The 10,842-nt window shown below is 38.7% G+C and overlaps 1 protein-coding gene across 1 annotated transcript; it reads right to left on the bottom strand.

The window, feature by feature from the left end:
- Window positions 1-3,490: 3,490 nt before the first annotated feature.
- Window positions 3,491-7,492, bottom strand: LOC103041861 (HPS6 biogenesis of lysosomal organelles complex 2 subunit 3). The gene has a single exon (XM_007249476.4). The coding sequence runs from the start codon at window positions 7,140-7,142 to the stop codon at window positions 4,581-4,583; it is 2,562 nt and encodes an 853-aa protein (XP_007249538.2). The 5' UTR covers window positions 7,143-7,492; the 3' UTR covers window positions 3,491-4,580.
- Between the last annotated feature and the right edge of the window lie 3,350 nt (window positions 7,493-10,842).

Here is a 10,842-nt window from a genome sequence, read left to right as displayed (position 1 = left end):
TTGTCTGAGTAGACAACATTTCTTACATTTCAGACACAGCCATATATACAAGATATCGGCATCTATGGGTACATTAAATTTGAGACCTTTAATAACACTCAGCAAAAAAAATACTTTGTAATAACAAAAAGGCAAACACACAACAATATTAGGTTAACAGACTTTACAGTAAGCTTGTGATTAATGTATTTTTATTACTGAATAAAAACTGTATTTTCAGTGTTGCGCACAAAAAAGGAGCTGGTCGTACTGAAAATAGGCTCCAGTGCAAATCTGGGGTTACCTAACGCCCATGCCTACAAGTCCCCCATGTCTACAGCATCATCTACGCTACTTAAAAGCAATACTTAATGTCACTGGTTCTAGTTAGTTCAGTCTTTTATAAAAAAAAAAAGTAAGCTAACTTGAATATTAAATTGGGAAACTGCAATACAAGGTCCTGAGAGTACATAGTGTGTTTTTAGCTAAACAAAAGAAAAAAAGCGGTGAACACTAGATACTAATAGAAAAAACACTGCTCATTTGGCCACATAGTATCTGGTCCATAGTTAGTGGTGAGCATCACTTTTTTTTACCTAAGAAATAGACCCAATTACCTGAAAAAAATAAAATACAAATAAATTACACAATGTCCCTTCATGGGTTCAGTACTGTAAAATGCAGTGCACAAGAAGAAAACCAGTTTTAAAGATACAAGTGTATTTATTGTCTGTCATTTTTAAGACCTGTGGGAGATGGAGATTTTTAGATTTTTTTTAAGATAAATTTTAATTTTTTCTTAGACAAACGTATTTAAGACTTTTTAAGGACACTGTAATTTATTGATACCCTGTATTTATATCACACCAGCTGGTATTCTAGTTGCACTGTTCAATAAGCATGGTAGTCTTAAAAACAGAGCAAGAGTAATGACTGATATTTAGGTTAATACCCAGCATCTGGATTAATGGCTCATAAGAGCACTCAATAAACCCACTATGTGTAACTCTACAGCAAATAATATTAGGTATTTATAGAACATTAATGTGTATTGGATGGCAATAAAATATTGATTAGAAGTCGATTAGCCCTGTAAAATATTCAAACCTAGATTTTGTACATTCTATGAGTTGCAATAAAGTCCTGTTAACATCTGGTTTCGTCTCATCTCAGTTTTAAAAATAAAGATTACTAACTTTTACACGTGGTTAAAAAATCTTTAGACTCTTGCAGGTGTACACGGAGAATTTCTTTCAAAATGTCCTGAAATGTTTTAGTGAAATGAACAAATTACAAACCATTACACTAAGGTGCAAAGTTAAAGGTCATATTTGAAGTCTCTGAATAACCACTATGCATTAACTGGTAGCAGCAGGCTGGAAAAATTTCCTTACTTGGGTTTCCTTACTCAGCTTTGTGTAAGAACAGCTCTTACATCACTTCCTGTGAGCTACTGTTTTAACCGTCCACAGAATACACTCAAAATTGTCAGATTTAGATTTCCTCCCTAAACACAATTGCAAAGTGAGAATATATATATATTTTTTTCTTACCGTGACCACCATACCTTAAAGGGTTAATTGACATTTAAGGCATTTAACATTTACATTATCCAAAGCAGGGATTCTCAACTGGTCTCAGCCTGGTCTTATGGTCATTAAGTCACGGCCTTCAAAAACTCATTTAAACATACATATTCATGCAAAGTGAATTTAAAAACATTTTTCAAGAAACTGAGGAGGAACATGACAACTACATGTATAAAAGTTACTACAGTAAAATTAAATAGCAAAACTGCAAAAAATAAATAAGGCCACAAAATTACATATTTAACTTCTTTGCATTCAGAGTGAATTAGTAAGAAACACTCCCCAAATAAAAAACAAATACAAAATCAGATGAGCATTAATTATAGTTTTTAAATGTATTTTTAAATGTATTTATTTTTTTACAAGCTGTCCACGGCCCACTTTTAGGTCCCGACCCACCAGTTGAGGAGAATCGCTAAAGGTTTTTCTTATGAAAAAAGTTTATCTGAGTAACCAAGGAGTGACCAAAAGTGATTTCTCAATGGCATTATGCAGTTTTTACAGGTAAATTACACTAAAGCTGATGTCAAATGTCTACATCTGAATCAACGATGTCATGCTCTAGGTTGACCAAACAACACAAAAAGAGAAATTCTTCTTAGAAACGAGCTTAAAATGACAAAGAAAAATAAAAAACACTTTCAAGAAGTTACTGTTGTTGTGACATCAAAAACACTTTTTTTGGTCATGAGATGGAAAAAAGTATGACTGAAGAGGAACCTCAAAATCTAATTAGCTGTGCTAAACCGGTGCAGTACTGCACAAGCCTGAGCAAACCTGCTTCATTTAGAAGTTAGTCACCGACATTCGCTGCATAATAGAATTTATCTGAAAATTCAATTTGAGCCCGGGCTGTAACTGCTGCTGCTGCTGCTTAGTCCTATGGAATGTGGGGGGTGGGTTTGAGTCTGTCATGAGAGTGCATTGCCTGTGGTACGATCTCAGGCCTCTGACACAAAGTATGACTGTGTATCAACAACTACTGTAGTCTACAGGGAAACCTAAAGCTGATTATTAGCAACTGGAACAGCTTAGTTTATTTAGCCAGCAAGAAAAAAAAAGTTAAATAACGCTAATAAATAGGTTAGCATGTCACCAAACGTAAAATCCTCCAGACAGTAACAGCAAGAATAACAGCAAAACACCTTAGTGTCAATTTGAAGCTAAATATATACACTAATGAAGCACTAATGTTTGTGTTCAAATGGTCAGGGGCAGCAATAAGAAGCTATTATTAGGGTGGTGGATCATGCTCAGGACTGCAGTGACACTGGCATGGTGGTGGTAAGTGGGTCAGATGCAGCAGTGCTGCTGGAGTTTTTAAACATTAGTGTCACTGCTGGACTGAAAATAGACCAACAACAGCATTCTGTGGGCAGCATTCTGTTACCTAAGAGGAAGTGAAAGGAAGATAATAATGTATACAGAGAAAAAAAATGACTAGTCTGTAAATATAGACTTACAAAGGGCTCCCACATGCTCAGCTGATGCTTAGCTAAAAAAATAAATAATGTATGTAGAAACAAGGAGTTTGTCATAATGCTTTACTTGATCGATGTATATATAATCTACAGCTCTGGGGGAAAAATAAGAGACTTAAAAATTATGAGTTTCTTTGATTTTCCAAATTGAAAACCTCTGGAATATAAGCAAGAGGAAGATGGATGATCACAAGCCATCAAACCAAGCTGAACTGCTTGAACTTTGCACCAGGAGTGGCATAAGTTTATTAAAAAAAAGCAGTGTGTAAGACTGGTGGAGGAGAACATGCCAAGACGCATGAAAACTGTGAAAAGAGAAACTGATTCAGAAGTGAATGAAGTGACTGGAGTGTTCTCTTTTTTTTGTCCAGAGCTGTATATGCAACAATAAGGTAAGAACACCATGAAAATAAAAAAATAACATCAGACGAGTCTTAAAAATGGCTTATATTCAACAAGTCTTTAATTATATTTCATTATTTTTTTCATTAATAATAGTGTTTTCTGATATTTTGTTTCTACATCAATGTGCCAATAAAAGAGTCATGTTTTCAGAAGCAAACTATATTTTAAAAGCATTTACAAGCACTCCTTCATTAAATTACTAGGACAAGTGTTAAACCTCCGCACATGCACATTTTAATTTACAATACACGTTATTGCATGTCTCTAATGTAGTGTTCACAGCAAGTTTTTAAATGAAATATTTACGGACAGGAGCTGGCAGAAGTGTTTTTATGCCTGTATTTTCTCTCATCACTGCAGTTGCACAAGACACTGAACCTCAGGTAGCTCTAAGCTGCTGTATGCAGAACAGCACACCTATAACCTCACTTCTTAACACTGTGTGTGAGGCCTGGAATTAGACAATGTGTTCAATAGCTCTATCATGACCAAAGTTTCCTGTAGGTAGGGCTGGACAATATGGACAAAATCTGTATCACAATATATATGGTTTAATACTATGTATGTTTAATACAGATATGAACAATTATAATAAATATCTGTATGTACATACCTCTGAACAATGAATTTCCCAACTCATGTAATGCACCATGTAATGAGCATCCGTCAATGACCAATGCTGTAAATAATGTATATTGCAATATCTGAAAAATCATATCATCATTATATCAACATTTTCTATTCCCATATATACTAAATTTATTACATTATTGTCCAGCCCCACCTGTAGGCCATATTTCATACAATACTCCATATAATGAAATTATTTAAAAGGTTTATGTGCTTTTCCAACACCTTTAGTAAGGCCAGCATGAAACAGAAAAGGAAAAATTGGAGGAAGTTAAAAAATAAAGGCACAATAAAACATATTCACATTCAAATAAAATCTTCTCTTCTGATGTTCACTACAAACCAATCAGTAGTTTCCAAGGCCTCGCATTACATTTTTAAATATCTAAACCCAACAACAACAGTCTGTAAGATCTGTAAGTAAGTTTCCAGCATATCCTGTGCATGAAATACAGTCACTTAAGACAGTGAGTGAGATGATTTGCGTGTGGGAATGTCAGACGAGGCCGACTTGAGACCCAGAGGGACCTCTCTCACTGAGGTCAATGTCCAGCTCAGTGGTGACCTTTGGTAGACCTTTAACTTGGCGTGGAGGTGTAGGGGGCGGGTGGGTAGGTGACTGGAGGATGTCTGCGTACCTCTGGCTGGGTTTGGTCTCTCGCTGGAGAACTTTAGTCAGCAGGGGCTTCAGGAGCCCAATGGTAAGCTGGCTGCTGTGCTGTGAACCCTGGAACGGCCCTGTGCAGGACTGCCCGGAGGAGGGCAGGTTCTTTAGCACAATGTTAAGAATCCCAGTCACAGTCATGTCCTCTGGGCACAGGGCCCACAATAAGTCCAGGTATGGGTCCAGGTGTCTGTGCTGGGACACTTCACACAGCAGGGTGGTGAAAATCTCTTTGTTGAGAAGGGGGCTCTGGCAGCAGAACCTCTGCGCCACCTGGGTAACACGATCCCATTGACCTAGGCCCATGAGGATGCGGAGGGCTTGCATTACTGCATTAGGCCGCTGGCTACACAACAGCAGCTCCACTTCCAGGTCTTGGTAGGCACCTTTGCAAGGGAGCACAGCGAGGGCCCGCTTATATAACGGCAGACTCTCCGAGCTCTCCTTTACTCCGAAACTCCAGGAAGAAGTGGTAGAGGAGACAGACTGCTGCTGTGCCAGCTCCAGAAACCTTGGCAGCCAGCTGGGCTGGAATTTAAAGATGGTGTGACACAGCAACTCAAACACAGGCACTGCTACATTGGCTGGAGCATGCGTCTGTAACTGCTGACCATTGCAGTGGGTGAAGTTAGCCGTTGTTTGGACAGGGCACAGCACAATCTTCCACAACTCAGCTGGAGCCTTGCTAGACAGCGAACCCTCCCCATTGCATCTGAGCTGGAGAACCGTCTGCACAGCCTGCCAGGTCTCAGTGGGAAACAAGTTGAAGATGCTGTTCAGGTACTGAAGGTTTTCCCTATCAATCTCTGAGCTCAGCAGCCTAGAGATTTCCTGATGAACCAGAGTCTCACAGCTATTCGCAAGATTCTTCTCTGAGGCCTTCACCATTGATGTTTTAATGTCCTCAAGGGCAACAAGACTCTTGAGCTCAGAGTCAAGGGAGCTTAACAGCTTCTCATGTCCTGCACTTTTCATCTTCTGATTGCTCAAGTAATCCCTGATGATGGCTGCCAGCGAGATGGGTGCCTGAAACATCCCGCCCTTCTTGAGTTTCTCAACCGTGAGCTGTGTGGTGCTGAGACTTCGCTGCTGGTAATATTTACAAGCCTCCTCAAACACAGCCTCGGCCAAGATCGCACTGGGATTGATGTTCTCTGAATGAGCTCCTGACGGCTTGAGTTTTGCTTCCACCTCCCTCTGGATGACCACAAATAACCCAGACTCTGAGAGCATCTGTGGGGAATGGCTCTCTAAACAGTTCACAAAGAGAAGGCCCTCCCTTTTCAGAGTGATTCTCTGCATCTCCAGGCCACACTTAGCATCGATCAAGTACATCATCCTGCCTGCTGTTAATGCAATGATGTCACGGTAGAGCTTCAGGCTGTTTTGTGTCCCACAGGTAGTGAGGCAGTTGTCGGGGAGTTTATAAATGTGCCTTAAGACCCCATCTCTCTGCATAGTGCAGACCCATCCGGTGCTGAGGAGGAGCAGGAGATCTCCAGCTCCAGTTGGACAAAAGCCACAGATGTCAGGGGGCGTGATGTTGAGGGAGAGAATTCCGATGCAGTCTGTGACAAGTCTCTTAAAGTCAGACTCTTTGTTTGCTGTGGAATTTCTGATGAGGAGAGTTCCACTGCTCACACTGTGAACTTTGAAGATGTCGTGCTGAGGGGACCACGCCAGGAAGACTTTTGAGACAGGGATGATGGGATGCTCATTTGTATCCGGCAACAGATACACAAGATCTCCAGAACTGACAACCAGATAACAAGGATTATTGTGTAGGGCAATTTTCACCCCCCCCAAACTGACACCTCCTTCATCCACTTCAAAAGTCCTTTTGCAGATGCAGAATCTGAAGTTATTACGAGGCACGCTGGAGACTGATGAACTCTGAAGCTCTGATGGGGGTCTCTCCTCACACCAGATGATGAAATTCTGACACAGGCAGACAGACACAATCTTTGCTCTGGGGCTGTTACACAGATCGGCAGAGTGGAACAAGTTCCAACCAGATTTCCTCTCAGAAAACCTCCAGAACTCAACTTTGCCATTCTCAAAGATCACTCCCAGAACTGTACTGCCATCATCTGCTGAGCTATGAGCAAAATAAATCACATCAACAATCGGGAGATTCCGTGTCAACACCAAATCCAGCTGCTTCTGGCACTGAACGAGATGGGCTCTTTGATATTTGTCACATGTCATGAGACCACTTTTGGGAGTCTGCTGGATAACATGAATGTGTCGGCCATCCGGACTGACCCGCACATTCGACAGACAGTTCTGTGAAGGGCTGCTGCTGTTAAAAGACTGCTTTAAAACCTCTTTCAGCTCTTTACCTCTTGTAAAATCCCCGAAATCTGTCACCTGCTCCAGAGCATGTCGTGTCATATTAGCTGAAGGCGAAAAAAATCCACACTAGGAAGCAAACCGAGCGCTTAGGCAGCGTTAGCTAGCTTACTGAACTCACACTTTCAGCTACAGTCAGTAGTCCAGGACAGACCCGGAGATATCCTCCCTGCTTCAGTTCACAGCGCTGTCAGCTCTATCCTGCTCCACACTTCTGTCCGCAGCCGGGTTTAACGCGTCCATTATAGTTCCAAGTGTCACAGTGTTGATAAAATCCTCTCTAAAAGGCCCGAATCTCCCTGCGCTCCACAACTGCAGCTCATCCTCTCTCTGCCTCGCCTCCTGCCATCACGAGTTTCCTAATTTCCGGAAACTATGCGCACTGTTGTTTTTTCACAGTGGGAGGAGGAGCTACGCAAGGCACGTCTTTAGAGCCAGAGCTGGTTTACAAAAAGAGAGCAGACCTACATAAATATATACACACCTTGGTAATTATTCGACAAATAATATAATAAAAAATAATAAATGTCCTAAATCCGTTGATACTTTCAAGCCATTCAATTTTATTTGAATTCCACTATATTTCTAATATTCCAGTATATTTCTATGTTGTTGGATAAATGAATCGTGAAATTGGCATATTGCTCTTTCGTTTTAACTTTGTTGAATTATACAAAGTACAAAAGGTAAATCAAAATAAATAAGTAGATAAAAAATAAATGAATAAAAAGAAAGCCTGTCTACTTCCAATTCTCTCTCCTACCTAAAAGATGAAGAAAATATGCATATAACTTTTTGGTTTTTCTGCAATAAACGATTTTTGAACAGCAGATCGCTAGCATTACTGCTACTCATACAGTGAGCCTTACCAGTTCGTCAAAAATAAACTTTTTTTTTTGGGACAGGTCTGAAGTCTTATTTTGTTACAGAGTTAATTTTATAAAAAATAAAATGACTAAAGCAAAGAAATCGGACAAATCTAATCAAATCTTATTTTAAAATAATGACCATTCTGAAACCAAACTCCAGGGGGTCTTGGATGCTGCACGGACCCCGAAACGAAACCAACTTCCGTGTTTATTTTACTGCGAAGTTTTTGATATAGGAATGGACAGGCTATTTTTTATTGATTTACTTTTATTTGCTTATTTATTTTTATTTACTTTTTGTACTTAATGCAGTCCAAAAAAAGTAAATGCCAATTTCACGATTCATATATCCAATAACATTAAAATGTACTAAAATAAAACAAAACAAAAAAAGCAAACAACAAAAAGTCTAAAAAAGATTTTAGACTCCAGTTATAAGCATTTTTAACGTGCTCTACCTGAAACTCCATACATGCATTGGTATAACTGATTACTATACGCACTGAGGAAACATGACGAGGCTGAAGTTGGTTTGATATTCGCAGCTCCAGATTCGTTTGGCTCGATATTCGCAGCCTCGTATTCCCCGGCTGAAGTTGGTTTGATATTCGCAGCTGCCGCTTCACTGAACCACCGTGAACTAAAGGGAGCGTTCACAAACACCCGCTGTTTATATTAAACACCTCACAGATCAACACTGAAGGAGATAGAATGAAGAAAAGCAGTACATCTGTTTATTAACAATGTAAATATACAATATATTATTAAATATAATTTTGTATATTGTAAAATATTTATTTTAATTACTGAATTTATAATTATATATATCAATAAATAATTAAATATATATTTAATAAAATTATATTTTAAAAGCCATTGCGCTCAAAAAATATGAGGCAGATGTTCAAGTGTGATTTTGAAGAACTTTTTCATGTTGGGCCAGACCAAATACACATGATCTGAAGAGTACTAGTCTTCTACTTTAAGGAAAACCTGGAAGTAGCCTGGCCCGAGCTGATTTTATACTTTAAAATGAACTGGCAACATAGCATACCGATCCATAATGCACAATTTTTTTTATGAAAAGCTGATGTTCCAGTGTGATTTTGAAGGACTTTTTAACCTTGGGCCAGACCAAATACACATGATCTGAAGAGTACTAGTCTTCTTCTTTAAGGAAAACCTGGAATTAGCCTGGCCCGAGCTGATTTTATACTTTAAAATGAACTGGCAACATGGAATAACGATCCATAATGCACAAAAAAATTGAATATAAAGCTGATGTTCTAGTGTGATTTTCAAGGACTTTTTAATCTTGGGCCAGACCAAATACACATGACCTAAAGAGTACTAGTCTTCTACTTTAAGGAAAACCTGGAATTAGCCTTGCCCGAGCTGATTTTATACTTTAAAATTAACTGGCAACATGGCCTACCGATCCATAATGCACAAAAAAATTGAATATAAAGCTGATGTTCTAGTGTGATTTTGAAGGACTTTTTAATCTTGGGTCAGACCAAATACACATGATCTAAAGAGTACTAGTCTTCTACATTAAGGAAAACCTGGAAATAGCCTGGCCCAAGCTGATTTTATACTTTAAAATGAACTGGCAACATGTAATAACGATCCATAATGCACCAAGAAATTGAAAATAAAGCTGATGTTCTAGTGTGATTTTGAAGGACTTTTTAATCTTGGGCCAGACCAAATACACATGATCTGAAGAGAACTAGTCTTCTACTTTAAGGAAAACCTGGAATTAGCCTGGCCCAAACTGATTTTATACTTTAAAATGAACTGGCAACATAGCATACCGATCCATAATGCACAATTTTTTTTATGTAAAGCTGATGTTCCAGTGTGATTTTGAAGGACTTTTTCATATTGGGCCAGACCAAATACACATGATCTAAAGAGTACTAGTCTTCTACTTTAGGGAAAGCCTGGAATTAGCCTGGCCCAAGCTGATTTTATACTTTAAAATTAACTGGCAACATGGCCTACCGGTCCATAATGCACAAAAAAATTGAATATAAAGCTGATGTTCTAGTGTGATTTTGAAGGACTTTTTCATATTGGGCCAGACCAAATACACATGATCTAAAGAGTACTAGTCTTCTACTTTAACGAAAACCTGGAATTAGCCTGGCCCGAGCTGATTTTATACTTTAAAATTAACTGGCAACATAGCATACCGATCCATAATGCACAAAGAAATTGAATATAAAGCTGATGTTCTAGTGTGATTTTGAAGGACTTTTTAATCTTGGGCCAGAACAAATACACATGATCTGAAGAGTACTAGTCTTCTACTTTAAGGAAAACCTGGAATTAGCCTGGCCCGAGCTGATTTTATACTTTAAAATTAACTGGCAACATGGCATACCGATCCATAAGGCAGAAAAAAGTTTAATTTAAAGCTGATGTTCTAGTGTGATTTTGAAGGACTTTTTAATCTTGGGCCAGAACAAATACACATGATCTAAAGAGTACTAGTCTTCTACTTTAGGGAAAGCCTGGAATTAGCCTGGCCCAAGCTGATTTTATACTTTAAAATTAACTGGCAACATGGCATACCGATCCATAAGGCACAAAAAAGGTTAATTTAAAGCTGATGTTCTAGTGTGATTTTGAAGGACTTTTTAATCTTGGGCCAGACCAAATACACATGATCTGAAGAGTACTAGTCTTCTACTTTAAGAAAAACCTGGAATTAGCCTGGCCCAAGCTGATTTTATACTTTAAAATGAACTGGCAACATGGAATACCGATCCATACAAAACTATTTTTTTATGTAAAGCTGATGTTCTAGTGTGATTTTGAAGGACTTTTTCATCTTGGGCCAGAACAAATACACATGATCTGAAGAG

Source organism: Astyanax mexicanus, chromosome 7 (genome assembly GCF_023375975.1).
Source record: "Astyanax mexicanus isolate ESR-SI-001 chromosome 7, AstMex3_surface, whole genome shotgun sequence".
In the NCBI taxonomy this organism is placed as follows: Eukaryota; Metazoa; Chordata; class Actinopteri; order Characiformes; family Acestrorhamphidae; genus Astyanax; species Astyanax mexicanus.
This window is presented reverse-complemented; position numbering and strand designations above follow the sequence as displayed.

Excerpts from the sequence above, each read along its gene's own strand:
- LOC103041861 (XM_007249476.4), bottom strand. The coding sequence starts at position 7,142 with ATGACACGACATGCTCTGGAGCAGGTGACAGATTTCGGGGATTTTACA.